This window comes from Centropristis striata, chromosome 9 (genome assembly GCF_030273125.1).
Source record: "Centropristis striata isolate RG_2023a ecotype Rhode Island chromosome 9, C.striata_1.0, whole genome shotgun sequence".
Lineage (NCBI taxonomy): Eukaryota > Metazoa > Chordata > Actinopteri > Perciformes > Serranidae > Centropristis > Centropristis striata.
Genome location: NC_081525.1, coordinates 40228946 through 40250817, shown reverse-complemented (window position 1 = coordinate 40250817; position 21872 = coordinate 40228946). Strand labels below are relative to the sequence as shown.

The 21872-nt window shown below is 35.6% G+C and overlaps 2 protein-coding genes across 5 annotated transcripts in view; both read right to left on the bottom strand.

Annotated features, from left to right (window-relative positions):
• Positions 1-17265, bottom strand: part of LOC131977921 (dipeptidyl peptidase 9-like) — a 28777-nt gene extending 11512 nt beyond the window's left edge. The window contains exons 1-11 of the mRNA XM_059341392.1: positions 17080-17265; positions 11250-11340; positions 9753-9997; positions 7301-7413; positions 5882-6055; positions 5170-5338; positions 4968-5078; positions 3979-4107; positions 1862-1923; positions 1674-1774; positions 38-215 (exon numbers count right to left, since the gene is read on the bottom strand). Of these exons, the coding sequence (XP_059197375.1) occupies positions 38-215; positions 1674-1774; positions 1862-1923; positions 3979-4107; positions 4968-5078; positions 5170-5338; positions 5882-6055; positions 7301-7413; positions 9753-9997; positions 11250-11305 (1338 nt within the window). The 5' untranslated portion in view covers positions 11306-11340; positions 17080-17265. The remainder of the gene's footprint in view (positions 1-37; positions 216-1673; positions 1775-1861; positions 1924-3978; positions 4108-4967; positions 5079-5169; positions 5339-5881; positions 6056-7300; positions 7414-9752; positions 9998-11249; positions 11341-17079) is intronic.
• Positions 17266-18403: 1138 nt separating this feature from the next.
• dazap1 (DAZ associated protein 1) overlaps positions 18404-21872 on the bottom strand; it is a 42747-nt gene continuing 39278 nt past the window's right edge. For all 4 annotated transcript variants that reach the window (XM_059341396.1, XM_059341398.1, XM_059341397.1 and 1 more), the window contains one exon: positions 18404-19285. In XM_059341396.1, the coding sequence (XP_059197379.1) occupies positions 19113-19285 (173 nt within the window). In that variant the 3' untranslated portion in view covers positions 18404-19112. The remainder of the gene's footprint in view (positions 19286-21872) is intronic.

The window sequence follows — 21872 nt, the reverse complement described above, 5'->3', positions numbered from 1 at the left end:
AGGCCTGAATGTGAACAGATCTGCAGGAAGATCTCACATTGATCCAGATGTCGCTGGTCTCCTCGTAGATGATGAAGGGCTGGACGGCGTCCCCCAGGGCCTCCAGGCTCTCCTGCCGGCTGGCTTCATCCTGGTTAGCAGGGATGAAGAAGGCTGGAGGCAGCAGGACCAGCTGGAGATGCTGCTGCCGCCGGTCCATCATCACCACCCACGCACTGAACCAGAGAGACAGGAAGTGATGTCAGCCAAGTGCACAATACGGACTTCATGGTGCTTCATTCTGGCTTTACTAGCTATTTAGTATACAGCTGTTGGTTGTTTTGTTTTTATTTTTTATTTTGTTTTTTCTTCTTTTTTTGCTGGGACAGTTAGATTGTATAAATTATATGTTGATTGTAATTCAATGATTGTAAATATTGCTTTCTTTTATTGTTATTAGTTTTTCTTTTCTTTTAAAATGAATAACAGAGTTATAATAATTTATTGTAAATATTGCTTTCCTTATCTTGTTATCTTTTTTTCTGATGGTTGCTTTGGCAATATATACATTGTTACGTCATGCCAATAAAGCCAATTGAATTGAATTGAATTGAATATTTATGGTGCTTTTAAAAAACAAGGTGTTTTTCTACTTGTTGGAGCTATTTAGTTCTTGTTAGTATTTAGTTGTCTGTTCAGTTTATTATTAACAATGAGTATCGTTTGATTATTCTAGATGTTTGTTTATTAGTTGGTTTTAATAGTTAATTGTTTAGTTTAGTCATCATTATTGTTTAGCATATTTAGTTTACATATACTACCGGTCAAAAGTTTTAGAACACCCCAATTTTTCCAGTTTTTTATTGAAATTCAAGCAGTTCAAGTCAAATGAACAGCTTGAAAGGGTCCAAAGGTAAGTGGTGAACTGCCAGAGGTAAATAAAAAAAGGTAAGCTTAACCAAAACTGGAAAATAATGTACATTTCAGAATTATACAAGTAGGCCTTTTTCAGGGAACAAGAAATGGGTTAACAACTTAACTCTATGGAGTCTTGGGCTATTTTGTCCATTTTTGAATTCTTTTCATGTCTTTGTAAGTCATTTTGTGTCTTTTTTTGGTCATTTTGTGTCTTTTTTTGGTCATTTTGTGTCTTTTTTTAGTCCTTTAGTCCAACATAAAATGTGATTTTGAGTCTTTTTTTACTTTCAAAACACTATCATGCTCAATAAAGAATTTTAAATGTTGCAAATGTGCATTAATTTCAGAGTACACTGACACATTTAACTGCATAATTTTCAATTCAATTCTGGAAAAGTTGGTGTGTTCTAAAACTTTTGACCAGTAGTGTATTATATTTTGTGTTTTATGGAATTTGGGTTGGCACCGTGGGCGCCTGATGTTATATAGGTAGGTGAGTAGGCAGAGTACCAGCATGCACCTGGGTGGGCCGATGGTTTATTACCAGCAGGAGCCATGTTTCTTTGTTCTTTTGTTTTCTTGCTCGTTATGGACAAAATAAACCTTTGGAACTAACAATCATGCATGGACATCACCTTCTCTGCCTGCTACACCACATGCTCATGGTGCATCAGTGGCATTTTGATTAAGTTTGTTTTAAGTTTAATTTTGTTATTTTTTTCGGACAAAATTGCCACTACACTACTTTTTGAAAGAAAATAAACAAACAAACATACTATCTGCCGTCTTTTGTCCACCCGGCTCTGGTGATGTATTCAGCATCAGGGAACAGGCTGGTGAAGGGAACAGGCAGCACCTTCTCCTGAGTGCTGACAATCTGAGGGAACAACAAGAAGCTGCATGGGAACTTCTCTCTAGGAACATTCTGGTTAATTATGCTTTTTGCCACTGAACCAGCACTCACTTTGCCGAGATTGTCTGTCTTAATTTCTGCTATTTTGAGAGTAATGTCAGGATTTTTGCTGCCTGGAGAAAAACAAAAAACAAAAGTGAGTTATGATCCACAGCAGAAACAAACATGAAACCTTACTGATATTAATGGAAGCCTGAAGTTACACGTGTCAAACTGTACTGATGGAGTTACACAACATACTGCAAAATACATGCAGAATTTTAAAAAAAGGTCCCAAAATACATGCAGAATTTTTTAAAAAGGTCCCAAAATACATGCAGAATTTTAAAAAAGGTCCCAAAATACATGCAGAATTTTAAAAAGGTCCCAAAATACATGCAGAATTTTAAAAAGGTCCCAAAATACATGCAGAATTTTAAAAAAGGTCCCAAAATACATGCAGAATTTTAAAAAAGGTCCCAAAATACATGCAGAATTTTAAAAAGGTCCCAAAATACATGCAGAATTTTAAAAAGGTCCCAAAATACATGCAGAATTTCAAAAAAGGTCCCAAAATACATGCAGAATTTTAAAAAGGTCCCAAAATACATGCAGAATTTCAAAAAAGGTCCCAAAATACATGCAGAACTTTAAAAAGGTCCCAAGATACATGGAGAATTTTAAAAAGGTCCCAAAATACATGCAGAATTTTAAAAAGGTCCCAAAATACATGCAGAATTTTAAAAAAGGTCCCAAAATACATGCAAAATTTTAAAAAAGGTCCCAAAATACATGCAGAATTTTAAAAAGGTCCAAAAATACATGCAGAATTTCAAAAAGGTCCCAAAATACATGCAGAATTTCAAAAAGGTCCCAAAATACATGCAGAATTTTAAAAAGGTCCCAAAATACATGCAGAATTTTAAAAAGGTCCCAAAATACATGCAGAATTTTAAAAAGGTCCCAAAATACATGCAGAATTTCAAAAAAGGTCCCAAAATACATGCAGAATTTTAAAAAGGTCCCAAAATACATGCAGAATTTAAAAAAAGGTCCCAAAATACATGCAGAATTTTAAAAAGGTCCCAAGATACATGGAGAATTTTAAAAAGGTCCCAAAATACATGCAGAATTTTAAAAAGGTCCAAAAATACATGCAGAATTTTAAAAAAGGTCCCAAAATACATGCAAAATTTTAAAAAAGGTCCCAAAATACATGCAGAATTTTAAAAAGGTCCAAAAATACATGCAGAATTTTAAAAAGGTCCCAAAATACATGCAGAATTTCAAAAAGGTCCCAAAATACATGCAGAATTTTAAAAAAGGTCCCAAAATACATGCAAAATCTTAAAAAAGGTCCCAAAATACATGCAGAATTTTAAAAAGGTCCCAAAATACATGCAGAATTTTAAAAAGGTCCCAAAGTACATGCAGAATTTTAAAAAGGTCCTAAAATACATGCAGAATTTTAAAAAGGTCCCAAAATACATACAGAATTTTAAAAAGGTCCCAAAATACATGCAGAATTTTTAAAAAAGGTCCCAAAATACATGCAGAATTTTAAAAAGGTCCCAAAATACATGCAGAATTTTAAAAAGGTCCCCCATGGAGTTTTTGACCTGTTGCAATTTTCTGCAGCAGTTTTCTTTTCTTATAGTTTTGCATTTTGCATTCACATAAAATCAGGCATTGCAGTGAACATTTGAATGGTCTAAGCTGAACTATTGCCCAAAACACCACAACAGTCTGTGTTAATCATGTGTCTGGTGATCAGACAGAAAGAAGAGCAGCATGAATGAGCTAAACACATTCTGTCTAGTCACTCCGTTTAGCCTCGTGCAGCCATTTGAAAACATTTGGACCAGCCTTGCTGCCCAGTTAGAACTGCTAGCTAAGCATGGATCATTTAAACAATGCAGCATTCAGCTTTGCAAATGTTTTATGAGGAAGGAATTGCATTCAACATGTTTGTTACACCTCAAGAACACACACAATGTATTCTGGTGAGAACACTGAATGTAAACATAACTTTTATTTGACTGAAAGAAAAATCCACAGGGAACCTTTCAATAAACAGGCCTGTTGCAAATTCATTTTTATTATAAAAACCCTGAAAAAGGATGAGTACATCACATATTTTATATTGTAAATGAAAAGCTTTTTTTTTTTTTTGGACTGTGTGTGGTTACCTGCACGTGGATACCTGTAGACGTCAGTCTTACGCTCCTCCAGAGCCGGAGAGGGAACATGAATGATCTCCACCTCAGACTCGTCCACCTCCTCATAGAGAACCTGGAGAGTCTTACTGCCGTCTGATTCTGAACCACAGAGAAACACCCGGAAAACCAGTCAGAGACGCTTTGGCTTACATGAGAAAACTGCAACCGGGTAGGTATCATTTTTGAAAACTTTGTGTCTGTGACAAACTGTACAGAAACAGTCTCATATGCTACATTCTTGTTATGTATGCATGCTTAAAATCCACAATCTATAAAGCTGTACAAACTATCTAACAACTTAGATGCAAGATACTGGTTAAAGTGATAAACCCCCTCTCGAGTTCTTGACTCATCTTATCTGGTTCTGTTTTTTTTTGTTTTTGTTTTTGTTTCTGTTTCAATAACTATACTAGTATTAGTCAGGGCTATACATGTATGTAGCAAACTATCTTTATTTAATTTACTAGTATTATCATTTGAGTTGATGTTGCTCTTGTCATCAATGTTATCACCCCATGATAAGGTTCTGTTTGCAGAAGAAAACATGGACGAAGGAAAGTTTACATGGGGCAGATAAACTCACTATTATTAATACTGTTATGATTTTCGAATTATCATTATTATCTTTATTTTATTTTTTTTCTGATTTTCAAGTTGCCTATCAATTTAGGTATAAGTATGTCTTTGTAAGAGTATTGTGATAGTTTAAATGCTTTTGCAAGGATGTGATTTTGATTTTATTTATATTATTATTTTTATTCTTTAAAACCATTTCTTTCTTTTTATGTTTTGATGAAAAGACTTGACATGTTTACAAGATGTAGAGCAACATGTATGTGCTGTTTTGTTTTTCTTCAAATAAAAAGTTTAATAACAAAAAAATCCACGATCTATGATGATGATAATAAACCTTACTAGGAAAACTACAGACACAATCAGTGTTTCTCCGACTCTCTCACCTTCTCGTGCAGCTGGAGACCACCAGTATCCGGTGAATCGGTCAAACTCTTCCTGTGTGACAAAAGTGGCAACACCAGCAGATTTGGGGTCCTCTTTGGGATTATCGATACCTAGAATAAATATATTTCAAAAATAACTGTGTGAAACACTTCAAAGTACTGGATAAGACTCTCCAGGACAGTCTGAGTGTCTGGTCCTGACCTTTATGGCAGAAGGTCAGCCTCTTCTCTTCTCCAGTCTCGATGCTGGTCACCCAGATGTCGTTGTTGTTGATGAAGCCAATGAAGTTGGGGTCCGCTGGGCAGATCTTGGGGTCCATGCGTGTGCCTGAAGTCTGGCTCTTAATCTCAACAGGCTCCATGGGAGAAGTCTGCATAAACACAAACAGGTTATTATTATTATTATTATTATTTCATCTGAAATTACTCCAGTTCCATGCTTCGTCTTTGACAAACATTTAATTTGGTCCAGTATTTTTCTGACTAGAGTCTCATTAAGAAAGCCAAAATTGATATTTCAGAGTTAAAAAAATGTGGTGACATAATGGACTGGTATTTGGTTTAACACAGTGTCACTGCCCAGTAAAATATGTAATATCCAAAGTATGAGATTTAATTTTTTTCTAATAAACTCAGGGATCAAGTGTTGAATCTTGAAAGGAAGTTCTCCAACTCCTAAGATAAATAAACAACCTAAAATATCAGAAAAATGCTTTGCCACAAAGCTGAAAACACAAAGCTGTTGAGAGGGAAATTAAATAGTTGGAACAATAAACTTCTGTAGTACTACTTGTTACTCATCCACAAACTATAAATATACTCCACAACTGATGTATCGGTGATAAGATAATATCAGCTGATAATATCAGCCATGCCAGTGTATCAATTATCGTATTTCTCTGTATTAAACTCACAATGAAGGTGTTGTTTGCCCCGTCACGGCAGAAGTAGAGGCTGCTGTTGGCCTGGAAGAGGAAGAGGCCGCTGGGTCGGTGGTAATCATAGGAGGTGATGCCAGAAACCCCCAAACGTTTCCTCTCTCGCAGCAGCTCCTCCTCCCGGGAGAAGCCCCCGTGGCGAGGGCTGGCCTGAGGTCAGAGGTGACAGGAGGACACACTAGTGATGACGCTGGCCAACGAGGTCAAAGTCAGAGAGAGATCGTTCAGAACGAACACATGGTAGGAGAACATTACCAGACTAAATTAAAGAAAAGAAGGAGCCTCTTATCTGTGGGTCATAACCATCCTGTTAACAATAATAATCTGAATCTGGTTCACATAGGCTCCATCACATTAACCTCCTGTGACCCTGCGTCCTCATATGTGGACATTTAATTTTAGGTTTGCTGGACCTTATACTTAATTTTGCTGAACTATGACCTGTTGTCCTCAGTAGTCAATACATTAATCAGTATAAAAATCAGAGCCGGCCCAAGGCATAAGCGAACTAAGCGACTGCTTAGGGCCCCGTGGCCACTAGGGGGCCCCCAAGAGCAATTAACAAAAAATATGTACATATTTTGTTTAATATTTTGCATGCATGAGTGACACTTTCTATATGCTCAAAGATATATTATTGAACAAAAATACACTTTTATGTCAACATCGCCAAGATAAAGGAATGTTTTCACGTTTTTCAAAAATAATAAACCAGATGACACTTTTACAGTAAAAATAATGCTTTACCATTTGGATTGTTGTGTAAATCAACCCCAAGTCACTCTATAGTTGAATGTGATACATTTTTAGATTAAAAAACACATGTGACACCCTGGACATCATTCATTTATTCATTGATATCATTTGTATCATTATTGCATTGGTATTATTTATGTAATTAACTGGGACACCCCCTTAAATGTGTGAAGACATATCAGGCTGACAATAGCATAATGTAAACAACACCGCCAGAGCCGCAATGAGTTTGTAGTAGGTGTGTGAATGATCAACAATCAATATTATTGGCAAAAATAGAGGGCCCCAACACTGAATTTTGCTTAGGGCCCCATGGAGGCTTGGGCCGGCTCTGATAAAAATCAAATGGCAGCATCTTGGTAAAGTCAATCAGCAGCTTATCCCCAGAAAAAAAATGGACCAGGTACAAAAGCTGATCATATTTTATGGTTAAAACTCGTTTATTTGTGCTTAATAATGTTTGTAGTTTGACTATTTTTTAGCAATAGCAACAAGCTACGACACCGCTAATCAGGAAGTACTCATTTGAGAAGGAATAGACTTTTACTATCGTTCTTTAAATGAGAGGGTGTAAATGTAAAGAAATAAACAGCTTTATAAACTAGTGAATTCATTGTGTTATACAGTTAAATATCTCACCCGGAAGTGGTTCAGCAGCTGTTTCCATGACAACACCAACAGAGCATTGGGGCGGATCTTCTTGGGAATGTCTGAGTAGAGCAGAGCGTTGTCCCTGCTGGCGTACGGCATTCCTAGAGGGAAGATGTTCATGTAGAGTCAACACGGAGCTGCTATGGCTAATGCTAATACTGCTAATAATACATACATTATACAACCTCACAACTCTGGAAATGATCTCACACACTACAACTAACTGCTTCAGACAGGTGGCTTAGCTAAATAAAGGGGACACGCTGGACAAAAGCACCAATTTTTTTCCACATGCTCTCTATCACCATAGGTTTCAATTTTTGGTAGGAGCCACTTCATCAAGATGGCCAATCCGAGATGGCACCCATATAAAGTCTATGAGAACCAATACATCTTCCAAGCCACTCAGAAGGTCAATCTTGGTGTCAAAATCTACATTTTCTGGGTCAAGGAATCATTTAAAGCTGTTGAGAATATCACTAGATGATTATTTGATCAAATAGAAATGTTCATTTTCACCCAGACTGGTAGGCAACTCGCTTCAAGTGCTGCAGCAGAGAATCCTGAGCTGAAAATGTTTGGAATCTAATAATTATGTAAATACATGGCGAAAATGATGATCTAGTGATATTCTCAGTAGCTTTAAATTATTCTTTGACCCAGAAAATGTAGATTTTGACACTAAGATTGACCTTCCAAGTGGCTTAGAAGATATACTGGTTCTCATAGATTTTATATGGCTGCCATCTCCGATCTGCAATCTTGATGAAGTGGCTCCTACCAAAAATTGAAACCTATAGTGATAGAGAGCATGTGGAAAAAATATGGTGCTTTTGTCCGACGTGTCCCCTTTATTCCCAAATCTGGTCCTAAGCCGCCGGACTAATGGCAACAGATAGCAGCTAACATTTTCCAGCGCACTACAGCAATTAAAAAAAAGAAGAAGCAGAAAATGGCCTCAAAGCAAAATGGTGCTCCGTGTTGAGGTTCAGGTTTTCTCCACTACAGCTCTGTGGAAACCAAATGAGTTAGAAAACAGTTGCAGGCTGGCTGAGTCACCAGCTGGATCCACAGATTATAAAAGCAGCAGCTAAATCTGCAGGTAACAGGTCTGAGCCGCTGAAAGCACCTCATCTCAGCCGTGTTCTAGTCATTTATTTATTTTATTATCATGCAGGGCTCAACACTGGCTTTTAAATAGGAATCAGCTTTCAGTTGCTGAAACTGGCAGGAAGAGTAATTAAGATACTATGCAGTTATATAAAAAAAACTGTTACAGTAACCGAACAAAATACAAAAAAATAAAAAAGAATTTGAAGATCCATCCCCTCTTTGTAATACCAAATACAGTTCTGGCTGTAAGAGCAATATGAAGCTGTCAACGCTATAAATAAGAGCAGAATGCGGTAGATATTTACTTCTGTTGTTTCCTTTGCTGAGGGTTTTATTCTCTGAATATTTATTGGTCTTAGACCTACATTTGTAAACTTGAGTTGTACTGTGGTGTGCTTTTACTTGAATGGGTGGTGTGTGAAGTACAGTTATTGCTGTAGGCTATTTTATATTTTTCTATCCTTGAAATGTTTTTCTTTATTGTTTTACTATTTATTCTGTTTGTTTTGAGACATGTCTATGGTGAAACCAAAGAGGAATTTACACTCAGTGGATAATGAAGTTTTCGTATTCGTATATTTAAAAATCAGTGCAACAATTTTTTTTAAATTGTCTTGGGGTGAACATTCTGCTGTACCCGTTTGTTTCACTTGTTAAAATGTGTCTGCCACTGAAGACAACCAAAAGTCAAGAACTGCTTGATCATTTCTCAAAATGTTCACAGCTGTTCCTGCTGAGTCGTGGCGTGTTTTCATTTCAGATCCTCTCCAGTGGCGGTTCTACAAACGAATTAATAAATTGCACTCGCTTCTGCTCCTGCTTATTAAATTTAAATTTATTAATAATAAAATGATCAATTTATAACAATGAACGACGGAACAATTCTTACCTATTTTTTCTTCAAACAATATCACATTGTGTACAAAAGGAACCAAAAATGTGTACATTGTGTAGTTAAATAAAAGCAATAAAAGCTTGTGTATATTAAAAAAAACAATCATTCTGACTGTACTGCACTTTCAAAACAAATAAAAAGTAATTGTGCACAAAGATGAGAAATATTGTCGTACAAAAATAACTTTTCTTGTTGGTAAGTCTCATTGTTTCAGTCAATGTATTTGTATCTTCCAAATATACTTAAATTAGATTTTTAAAGGTTTTGAATGCTTAAATATCATCTTTGCAGTATTTAAATGTGCCCCTCTGATTAAACACTGGCCCCTCCTTGGCCCCCACAGTAAAATGATCTAGAACCGCCACTGATCCTGTCTAACAGTGAGCCATGTCCCTCCAGTGTTAAAGGTCCCCGCTATCCGCTCCACCTTACCCAGGTAGAAGACGCGGTGCGAGTGCGGGCTGGCCTCGTCCTTCTGGACGAACTGGAAGTCGTGCGGCGCCTTGTTGATGACCATGCCGGTGTGCTTCCTGTCGTTGTGGATGATCTTACGCAGGCCGTCCCAGGTATGTTTCTCCACCTGGAACTGGGTGGGATTCACATCCTCCATCTCCACCACCTCCGTGCTGTCTGTGAGCTCGTCCACCCCCATCATGCCTGCCAGTGCCTGTTTGACGCTGTGGACAGACATCACACTGATCAGATACAGTAAATCACACTAGCTAACACGCTAACTGACTAATATGGGGATATCTTTTTTTTGTGTATTTATTTTTATTGTTTTCATAACAGAAAAATATATACAAATGATGTATACAAATTAGAGATAAATGGTGGAGCTACACAGAACAATACATGTTTTGGTTTTTTTTTTGACAGAGTTTTTGACATTAGACAAACAAAACAAGGGAAAAACATAAATGGCACAGCAACAGAATAACACTAATTCAGTTTTTAGACATTAAATCAAGAAAAGGTTGCCATATTTTAGAAAAGATATCCTCTTTAGTAGATATTATGTACCTGATACATTTCCCAGCTCTCTCAACCACATTTCAAATGTAGGAGCCCTTTCAGATTTCCAAAACTGTAGAATTAGCTTTCTGGCTAACAATGTTGAAAGGGAGATAGCCTTAGCTTCATAACTACTTTTTACACTATCTGGATTAGCCGCTCCAAACAACACAGTGGAATATGGGTATCTTTGATTGAGAACACTTTAATTTACCTACTTAAGCATTCTGACAGAAAACGCACTGTATTTACCCTGCAATCATATAACTTCAGTGTTGGAGCAGTTAAAACCTCTCAAAGAAATCTTTAAATGTTACTTTTATTAACAAAATTAGCGGTGTGGCACTTTGAATGGCAATACAAATCTGACATGAGACTTTCTGTAACACATTCACTTCCCCTAAAGATGAATTCTGATGATTCTATGATAAACCAGGATGGTTGCTACTAATGTTAGCATGCTAACTGACAATGTCATGGCAAAGTACAGCCTCACAACATGGCTGTAAAATATTAATAAAAAAATTAAATTAAAATCAGGCTAATTAATATAAACCCAACAATAAATGAATTAAAGAAAACAATAAACAATTACAACAGATAAAATATATTAGAAGTATGGTCAAATAGATTAACAAGAGGCTTTTTATAAAGATGTGTTTGAGAAATAATTTAAAGTGATACTGATTTTGAAATCTGCACATCTTCTTCAGCATACAAACTACCTCGTTTCACTAATAAACTACACGAATAAAAATGGCAGGTTTGCCCTGAAGGTCATTTTCTAACATAACAGAATGTCATATCTGTAAATATTTCAGGGAAGCAAACACAAAACTTTGAGTAAAAAATGCCGTTCAACAGAAACTTCAACACATATGTTTCTGCCAGCTGTGAGGGTAAAATGCTCCATACCTTTCCTGGCCGTCTTCTGTTTTATCTTCAATTTTCAGCCTCTTTACTCTGTGCATTAACTGTTCAACGACCCTGGACCAGACCTGGAACCCTGCAGGAAACCAGACCAACACACATCACCACCTGAAGGAGTCACACAGTTAGAACAGTTATCTAGTCCGGCCTAACTGACGAACACATCATTTAACCAGGAATGAATATGTGTGAACCTAGACCGTGCCCTAAGCCAGTAGTTCTCAACCTTTTTGAGTCGCGACCCCCAATTTAACATGCATGTTGTCCGTGACCCCCGCTCACTGGACACAATCTCACACGCACAGTTCAGATCACCCAAAAAAGACACAAAATGACCAAAAAAGACACAAATTGACCACAAAATGATTTAAAAAAAAGACACAAAATGACCTAAAGACACAAAATGACCAAAAATAAAGACACAAAATGACCAAAAAAAAAACGATATGATCAAAAAAAGACACAAAATGACCTAAAAGACACAAAATGACCTAAAAAGACACAAAATTACCTAAAAAGACACAAAATGACCAAAAAAGACACACAATGACCAAAAAAAGAAACAATATGATCAAAAAAAGACACAAAATGACCAAAAAAAGACACAAAAAGACCAAAAAAAAACACAAAAAGACCAAAAAAAAGACACAAAATGACCAAAAAAAGACACACAATGACCAAAAAAACCCAAAATGACCTAAAAGACACAAAATGACCAAACAAAAGACACAAAATGACCAAAAAAAGACACAAAATGACCAAAAAAGACACAAATTGACTACAAAATGATTAAAAAAAGACACAAAATGACCAAAAAAGACACAAAATGACCAAAAGACACACAAATTGACTATAAAATGATCAAAAAAAGACACAAAATGACCAAAAAGACACACAATGACCAAAAAAAGAAACAATATGATCAAAAAAGACACAAAATGACCAAAAAAAGACACAAAATGACCAAAAAAGACATTAAGTGACCCAAACGACTAAAACACATTAACACACGCTGACTTCCAAAATGATTTGGCGATCCCCAGAAATCATCTCGCGACCCTAATTGGGGTCCCGACCCCCAGGTTGAGAACAGCTGCCCTAAGCTAAGCTAGCATGCTATCACTAGTGAAGGTGTTACTGCAGTGGCGTTCTGGCCAGACGTCTCTGAGCTGCTTCATCGTGGAGCTGCTGCTCTTCAGCTTCCAGCTGCGTGTTCCTGATATGAGCCTCACCGAGTGACTCAGCTGCATGATGCTTCAGCGTCTGTGTTATAACTGTGTTATAACCGTGGTGAATGTTACACCACCACTCCACATTTTCCTGCCGGCTGTATACTGGAGGCTGTTCTGCTGCCTGGGGCCAACATGCAAATTCTATAGAAGTTCATTCCCAGGAAAACACGGCAGGAACTCACTTTAACCAACTTATGTGTCTGTCAGAAAGAACAAATATCATAATTGAGGCATTTTTAGGTTGTCCCTAGATGTTTTTATTTTGTCTCTGCATAATGTACTTTATTACCCGTGTCTTTTTTTTTTTAATCTACTTCTGATTTTAATGAGTTTTCTCTTTCTTGTTTCTGTAGCACTTTGAGATTTCTGTATGAAAAGTGCTTTACAAATAAAATGTATTATTATTATTATTATTATTATTATTGTACCTTTTTTTGTTTTTGTCAAATTACTAAAACATCTGTTTTTCCTTTATTTCATTCTACTTAACTGTAGTCTACTTAACTTCCTCCAAGATATAATATTAGGGCTACAACTAATAATTATTTTTTAAATTATTGGTTAATCCGCAGATTCTATTTTCAATTAATACATTTATTGTCTGGTCCATAAAATAAGAAAATAGAGTAAAATGACTATCCTCGTTTCTCCAAGTCCAAGGTGATGTCTTTAAAATCTTGTTTTTTTCAGTCTAAAACCCAGAGATGTTCAGTTAAACCACTGTTTTTCCCTATAAAAATATTTATAAATAAATAGAAAAAGCACTTAAATCCCACAAGAGGTGTGTCCTGTGTAGTGACACATTTTGAAATAACATTTGAGTCACAGTGTCCCATTACATGGAAGTTATTCAACACACTGGCATTATATCCTATTAAATATCCATGTAAATACATTAAGTAAACATTAGTAAAGATAAGAGTGTGTTAACTGACACCCATTTGGTATAGTCAATCATGATTTCCCCTCATATTGGCAAGACAGCATGAAGGTCTTGAAAAAATATTAATTTTCTGTAATTTAGATCATTTATAATCAGTCAGGATCCAGAACATCCAGTGATATAACTGCCATGTTTTTCTTAAATGAGGGCAAGTGAAATTTCCATACATTTTCAATCAAGAATTTAATTTGTGACACCCCTAATATGTTTTTATACAATGTCTCAGGCTGCCACCTCTTAGTCAATTCATTTGTTGGTTTGGTTTAGGATTTCTTGACTCACTTAGAATTTTGTTTTCATGCTGAATGACTTAACATAAGTTAAATTGGTGCCTTTACGCAAGTCTTTGGGGAGAAACTCTGTTTACGATAGGAAAAATGAATGAGTCAGTTACTAAACCAAGAATGTGTTTAGTCAAGGACAGACCTTGAGATGTTCAACACTGCAAATCTGCAAATCTTCACATTGAAGATGCCGGAACCGCTGATTTTTGTTTCTGTTCGTATTTTTACTTTAAAAAATGACTCTTTACTGCCTGCTTTAAACATTTGTGTCCTTTTCCAACCTTTTAACCACATGCTCTGGTTTTGTTTTTCCTTTATTTTAGGTAGTCTTTTGTTACACCTTGGTCAGGGAGCACACATTAAATACCTTTTTTATAATATGTGTATTTGTTAATTAGCATAGTCTCTTCTGTCACATAAAGCTAGAAACAAAACGTCTGAATCAAAAGAGGAAATACACTTAATAAAAACAGTCTGTCCAGTCTGTGCAAACATCTGTGAAGTTGCATGAGTCTACTTTACTGTTTGGTTCTTATCTTATTGTCAGTTTCTGTTAATCAGTAACTGTTGCTATGTGACTTCGATAACTTCTGCTGACAAGACTTACTTTAAGATTTCTTATCATGAACTCATCAAATGTCAATATAAATGCTACATGATTGTATTTTCAACACTATATTCAACATAGATCTCTCTGGCATCACCCCCTCATATGAGCATTTCGTCACACTGTTAAAATATTCGCCCATCTCATTTTTTGTCAAAATTGTTTTTTTTTTGCCTAAATCATCTCCTCATAGCCACCTATGGTAAATCACCTCCATCCTCAGATGATCAGATCATGATTTTACCCTTTAAGATCATCACTTCTTTGACAGTTTTCCACATTCATAGTCATCAGATAAAAACCCAGCAAAGAAGAGCTGGAGGGAGATTGTTTAGTTATCAGTTTAGTTTATCAGTGTTTTATTGTTCACACTAATATTGGCAACACTTTATTTTGAAGGTGTCTACATAAGAGTGACATGAGCGTGTCATAAACATGACATGGGATGTGTCATGAACATTAATGACACTTTGCAGTAACATTAATGCTCATGATACTTGTCATGTCATGTTTATGACAGGCTTGTGTCACTCTTATGTAGACACCTTCAAAATAAAGTGTCACCATATCTTGCTTAAGTCACAAAGGCATGTTCAAAAAATTACCTAAGTCATTTATTTCTCTTAAGTTACATAATTTACACACAGTGTTATTACTATGCCAATATCCATCCTTTGTTACATCCTTTTTGAGTGAAATGATCATGTGTTTTATGAAATTGCACTGTCCCCTTTTAAATAAACTAATAATAACATGTTACTTTTTACTTTTGGCGAAGTTTTTTGTGTTTCCTGCAAAACTTGAAAAAATGAGATAGGAGATTATTTTAACAGGGTGACGATATATTTAACAATATAAACCGTCATAAAGTAGGTATTTATTAAGACTGTTGTATTAAACTGAATTAATTTTAGCTAGGTGTACCTTATAAAGTGGCAACTGAGTATAATATAACATCACACTTTTGTCAAAATTGTTTTTTTTTTGCCTAAATCGTCTCCTCATAGCCACCTATGGTTAAGATCATCACTTCTTTGACACTTTGAAGTAACATTAATGCTCATGATACTTGTCATGTCATGTTTCTGACAGGCTTGTGTCACTCTTATGTAGACTCCTTCAAAATAAAGTGTTACCATATCTTGCTTAAGACACAAAGGCATGTTCAAAAAAGTCTTAAATAACATAATTTACACACCGTGTACTATGCCAACAGCCATCCTTTGTTACATCCTTTTTGAGTGAAATGATCAATAAATGTCATATGTTACACTTTGTGATTTTTTTTATGTTTCCTGCAAAACTTGAAAAAATGAGTTAGGCGACTATTTTAACAGGGTGACGATATATTTAACAATATAAACCGTCATAAAGTAGGTTTTTATTAAGACTGTTGTATTAGACTGAATTAATTTTAGCTAGGTGTACCTTATAAAGTGGCAACTAAGTATAATATAACATCACACTTTTGTCAAAATTGTTTTTTTTTGCCTAAATCGTCTCCTCATAGCCACCTATGGTTAAGATCATCACTTCTTTGACAATTTGAAGTAACATTAATGCTCATGATACTTGTCATGTCATGTTTATGACAGGCTTGTGTCACTCTTATGTAGACACCTTCAAAATAAAGTGTTACCATATCTTGCTTAACCCTCCTGTCGTCCTCCTGGGTCAAATTGACCCAATCTGTTTTGACTATTCCTTCTTTCCTCCCTCCTCCTGCCTTCCTCTCTTCTTTCCTCCTTCCTTCCTTCTTTCCTTCCTCCTCTATCCTCCTTCCTTCTTTCCTTCCTCCTCTATCCTCCTTTCTTTCTTTCCTTCCTTTCCTCCCTCCTTCCCTTCTTTTCTTTCCTCCTTCCGCTATCTCCTTTACTTTCTCTCTTCTTTCCTTCCTCCTGATTTCCTCTCCTTTCCTCCTTCCTTCCTTCTTTCATCCTTCCCGCCTCCATTCCTTCCTCTATCCTCCTTTCTTCTTCCCCCCCTTTCCTTCCCTTCTTTCTTTCTTTCTTTCTTTCCTTCCTCCCTCCTTCTTTATTTTTTCCTTCCTTTCTTCTCCTCCTCCCCTTTCTTTCCTCCATCCTCCTTCTTTTCTCTCTCCTTTCCATTCTTTCTCCTTTTCCTCCTCTCTGCTTTCCTTCCTCCATCCTTCTTTCTTTCCTTCCTTCTTTCCTCCATCCTTTTTTACTTCCCTTTGCGTCCTTCCCTCTTCTTCCTTCTTTGACCCGAGGACAACAGGAGGGTTAAGTCACAAAGGCATGTTCAAAAAAGTCTTAAATAACATAATTTATACACCGTGTACTATGCCAATAGTCATCCTTTGTTACATCCTTTTTGAGTGAAATGATCAATAAATGTCATATGTTACACTTTGTGATTTCTTTTATGTTTCCTGCAAAACTTGAAAAAATGACTTAGGCGACTATTTTAACAGTGTGACGGTTTATAACATCACTGTAACATATTTTTGGTGTTCCAGTCTACTAACAGTTCCGCTTTCATTTACCGGCTAATTAAGCTAAAAGTGACCGACAGTTTCACACAAAACACATGACATCTGGTGGAATGTGTCCTCCACATAAAACCTGACAAACTATCATGATATTGTCATTAAACCGCTGTTGATTAAACTCTACGTTAGTTTGAGCTACAGCTAGCATTAGCCGCCCATTAACGGTATACAGGCAGCGGCTAGCTTACAACACAAAACAAATCCAAACAGTCAACACTCAGTTCATCTCAAGCTTACACTTTCTGCCCAAAAACCGTCAAAGTTCTTCGTCTGTTTTCGAAGAAACGTCTGTGTTGGAAACAGCGGTCAGGGGCTGAATAAATGACACAAGTTAACTACTTTCCGGAGAACAGGAAGCTCAATGCTAACGTGCTAACAACAACGCGGAAGTAGCTTGTGAGATAGAACGTAAAGAGTCACGACCTTTGACCCGGATGTGATCCGTCAAATTTTTGGTGTCGACGTTTAATTTATTTACATTAAGTTTTCATTTCTCTTTTATTCCACAGCAGAAATAATCCTCATGCTATCCTGTGGAAATATCAACCGTAGTAATAGTTATATATTATTATATTATATAATATTTTTTAAGTTCTTAAAAGCATAAAAATACTAGTAGGATTCAGTTTGTTTAAAACTTTAAACTCAGAAAAGTTACCAAGTAAATCTTTAGCTGTAAGGCTGCAACTAATGATTGTTTCAATTATCGATTAATCACACAATTATTTTCTCAATTCATTCATCAATTATCTATTCCAAAGGTTCTAATTTTTCTTTCAAGCAGACTCCTTATAATGTAGATTATAAATAGTACCTTTTTTTTTATTTTTTGTTTCTTAGTTATGAAAAAAAAACACAAAATAAATGAAGTAGAAAGACATTGGACATGTATTAGACATAATTGCAGATTCTAAAAGTTCTAATTTGTTAGAGCAAAATCTATTAAATATTATAGATGCAAATATTAACATTTTCATTGAAGTATGAAGCCTACAAAAAAGTATTTAAAAAAGTAGAATATCCTGATAATTCAAATCAATGAATCTGAAAACTTTTCATGGACGCACGGCAAAATGAGACTCCAGACTCACTCGTTTATTAATCAACTAACTGGTTGTTTTTTCTTTTCATGCTGATGAAGATCTTAAAGGTTTTAAAGGAGTATCTTAAAGGAGTCTTTAGGGGGAAACTCAACATTATAGATCTTTTGAAAAAAATTAAATCGTCTTTAGTCAAGAACAGCACTAGAAATGAGTAAAAAATCAGTTTGTAAAAGCTCCATGTGACGTCTACAAATGTCTCTGATCACCAGTCCAAAACTCAAAGATGTTTAATTTACAATATCATCAAACTGAGGAAAGTTGCAAATATGCTATTTGTTTTTGTTGCCATTTTTACTTTAAATAACGACTGAAACGATTAATGAACTATCAAAAAGATGGCAATTAATCTTGTCTCAATCTACCAATGGATAAATTGACTAATAGTTTGCAGGTCTTCCACCAAAACACCAGAAGCAAAAACATCCACAACCAAATACAAACACCTGGGACAAGCACCGTATCCTTAAAACATTTATTTTTGTAATAATTTGTCCTTTTTTTCTTTTTGCGTAAGTGCAAAAAATGCACCCAAAAGAGCCACCTGAGGGAAGTCTACATCTTTAAATAAAAAAACAAGCAAAGTGTACATTTATAGTACAAAATTCTCTTTTTAAAAAATTGCACAGTTTGTGTATAATATATATATTCATAATCTCCATTTTAAACAAACTTTAAAGGCTCAGAAAGTAAACAAAATCCACCAAATGAAAAATAAAAACATTTTTTTCCCTAGAATTTAAAGCTGAGGAAACTTGAGACCCTGTTTTCATTTGTGTCCACCATAAATATACATATTTATATGCAAGTCTCTTTACATATTGTCTCTGTGCTAGTGTTTGACCAGACAATCAAAATTATTGCAAAGTAGTTTAGTTCTACTATAAAACATGGGGTGGGGGAGGTGGGGGATAAAAGCTTCTTTCTGCTGAATGTTCATTAAGTTATGCAAAAAAAAAAAACTTGGGCATCTTTCGACCCCTTTTGAATTTACTGGAATCCCTGCTTTAACAAAGGTTTCTGTTTCACAAACTGTGTGCATTCAACATTCCCATAGAACAATCCAGAACTCCAGTTTTGCTTTTTAGCGAAAACAAACATTTCCCTGACTTCTTTTTTTTTTGTTTTTGTTTTTGAACTTTACACAGCAGCGCCGCCAGCGTGTGGCGGTCAGCGTCGATACGGGTGGAAGCCCTGTACGTTGTGGTTCTGCCCTCTGCCGAACGCGGTGGCGGCGGACTGCGGGGCGGCCGAGGGCTGTGCTGTCGGCGGCCCGTACGAAGCCGTCGGCTGGCTCGGGTCTGCGAAGCTGTGGCTGAAGGCTGTCAGGTCCTGTCCGTACCCTGAGGAAGAGGAGGAGGACAGAGAGGAAGGAGGAAGGAGTCTGTCAGGGTCACCAGACACAGTTCAGGGAGAAACCTTACTCCTTTAAAACTACTGCTACAGAAAAGAACAATTACTATTGAAGGGATAGTTTGGATGATTTGAAGTGGGGTTGTAGGAGTCAGTGAATCACCGACAGTAGATGCTGTGGTGGAAAAAGTATTCAGATCCTGTACTTAAGTAAAAGTACTGATACAACACTGTGAAATGACTCCACTACAAGTAAAAGTCCTGCATTCAAAATGTACTTAAGTGAAAGTACAAAAGTATCAGCATCAAAATGTACTTAAAGTATCAAAGTAAAAGTACTCGTTATGCAGAATGGAGCCGCTCAGATTGTTTCATATATTCTAAAAATATATTGTTGGGTTATTATTTTTGATGCATTTATGTACGGACCGCTTTAATTTTCTCAAGGTAGGGCTCATTTTAACAACTTAATATACTCTTATGATGTTCAATTTAAAACATGTTAGCAAACATTTCATATTAATTATGTTTTTATGTTGAAATCTTGAACTGAAAAGTAACTAAAACAGGCAACTAAATATAGTGGAGTAAAAAGTACAATATTTGCCTCAAAATGTAGTGAAGTAGAAGTATAAAGTAACATAAAATGGAAATACTCAAGTAAAGTACAAATATCTCAAAATTGGACTTAAGTACAGTACTTGAGTAAATGTACTTAGTTACATTCCACCACTGAGTAGATGGTCGTCAGGATGGAAGCAGGCAGAAATATCGACATGCTAGTTAGCCAATGTATATAATATATTCAGATCATGAAAACTTTCCAAAGCACTTTCAGACTTATTTTAAATTTAATTCTCAGTTTCACTCTTATTCAACACGTCAATCTTTAGATCTTCATCCTCCAAGATTTCTGACATGCAGAGGTCAATTTGTTGTTCAATTTAGGGAATAAATTATGGATAAAAACCATCTTTCAAGCAGACTCCTTATAATGTAGATTATAAATAATAGCTTTTTTTAATTTTATGTTTCTTAGTTATGAAAAAAGAACACAAAATAAATGAATTAGAAAGACATTGGACATGTATTAGACATAATTGCAGATTCTAAAAGTTATAGATTTGTTAGAGCAAAATCTATTAAATATTATAGATGCAAATATTAACATTTTCATTTAAGTATGAATTTCATTTAAGTATCTTATTCAACACGTCAATCTTTAGATCTTCATCCTCCAAGATTTCTGACATGCAGAGGTCAATTTATTGTTCAATTTAGGGAATAAATTATGGATAAATAACTTTTCCCATCTGGCAAAGGACTCCATCTCTGTAAAATGCTTCAAAAGATGTCTGAAAGCTCATTTAACTGCTGTTTTGAAATTCTAGTTCACACACAAATATACTTTTTTTTTTGTTTTTGTTATTGTCATTATAACTTGTTGATGTTATACATTTGTTTTTTTCTATTATCAGTTTATTACTTTCTAATGACATTTTAGGTGGAGGCTTTAAATAAATAAGCCCATCTGGGTTTTCTGCCTCTCCCTGCACTTTATATTATATGTTATATTTGTCATTTTATGTCATTCTAGCTAAAAATTCCAAATAAAAATAAAACCTAAAAAACCAATGTCCTGCTGAGGATGTGAGCAACAGCAAAACATATTTCAGTCACCTAAAAGAGCCGAACCTTAAGAAACTAATGATCAACACTTTACTTGCTGTCAGACTGTCCTGATCAAGTTCACAGAGAACTGAAGCTGTTATCTCTCTTTGACAAAAACAGAAACTTTACCGCAAAGACACCAGTAGCTGCTGGTCGACTGCTGCTTTGATTGGTTTGTTACTTTGTGCAATTGTGTGACTTTTTGGTGTTTTGCACAATAACACAAACAAACAAACAAACCGATCAAGGCAGCATTAGAACTTCTATTCAAGGTGAAATGACTGTTTTTGTTAATGGAGTCTGTCGGTTTTGACAAGAGCATAAAATAACTTTAGTTCTCCCTCAGCACACACTCACACAGGGCTGTCTGACAGCAAGGCAAAGCAGTGAAAATATTCTAAATATACCGTACACACTGATATTTGTTTTCTAAAATATATATTTGCTGGTCCCATCCACAGAAGGACATTGCTTCGCTCCTGTGTCAGTATTCTCGCCTGCTTCTCTAAACTGGACATGCTGACTGACATCTACTATAAGTAGATATAAAACTATATAAATATAAAGACCTCTAACAACCCCACTGAAAATAATATTATTATTAAAATACTACCATCACAAACTATCCCTTGAAGGAAAAATCCACCTTATTCCCCTTATGCTTACAGTGTTTTCCAATTGTTAGTTTGGATTAAATAGTTTTGATGCGCAACGATTATAAGTGCTGTAAAACTCTACTGGAGCTGTTGGAAGTATAATATAATAATATAATATAATAAATCATCATCATGCTGTCGTCCTGTCTGGTTAGACTTTCACCATTTCATCCCAGCATCTAACACCCGTTATCTTTTTCCTCATAACTGGTAGATAAGATTAGCGCCACAATTAACAACTATTTTCATT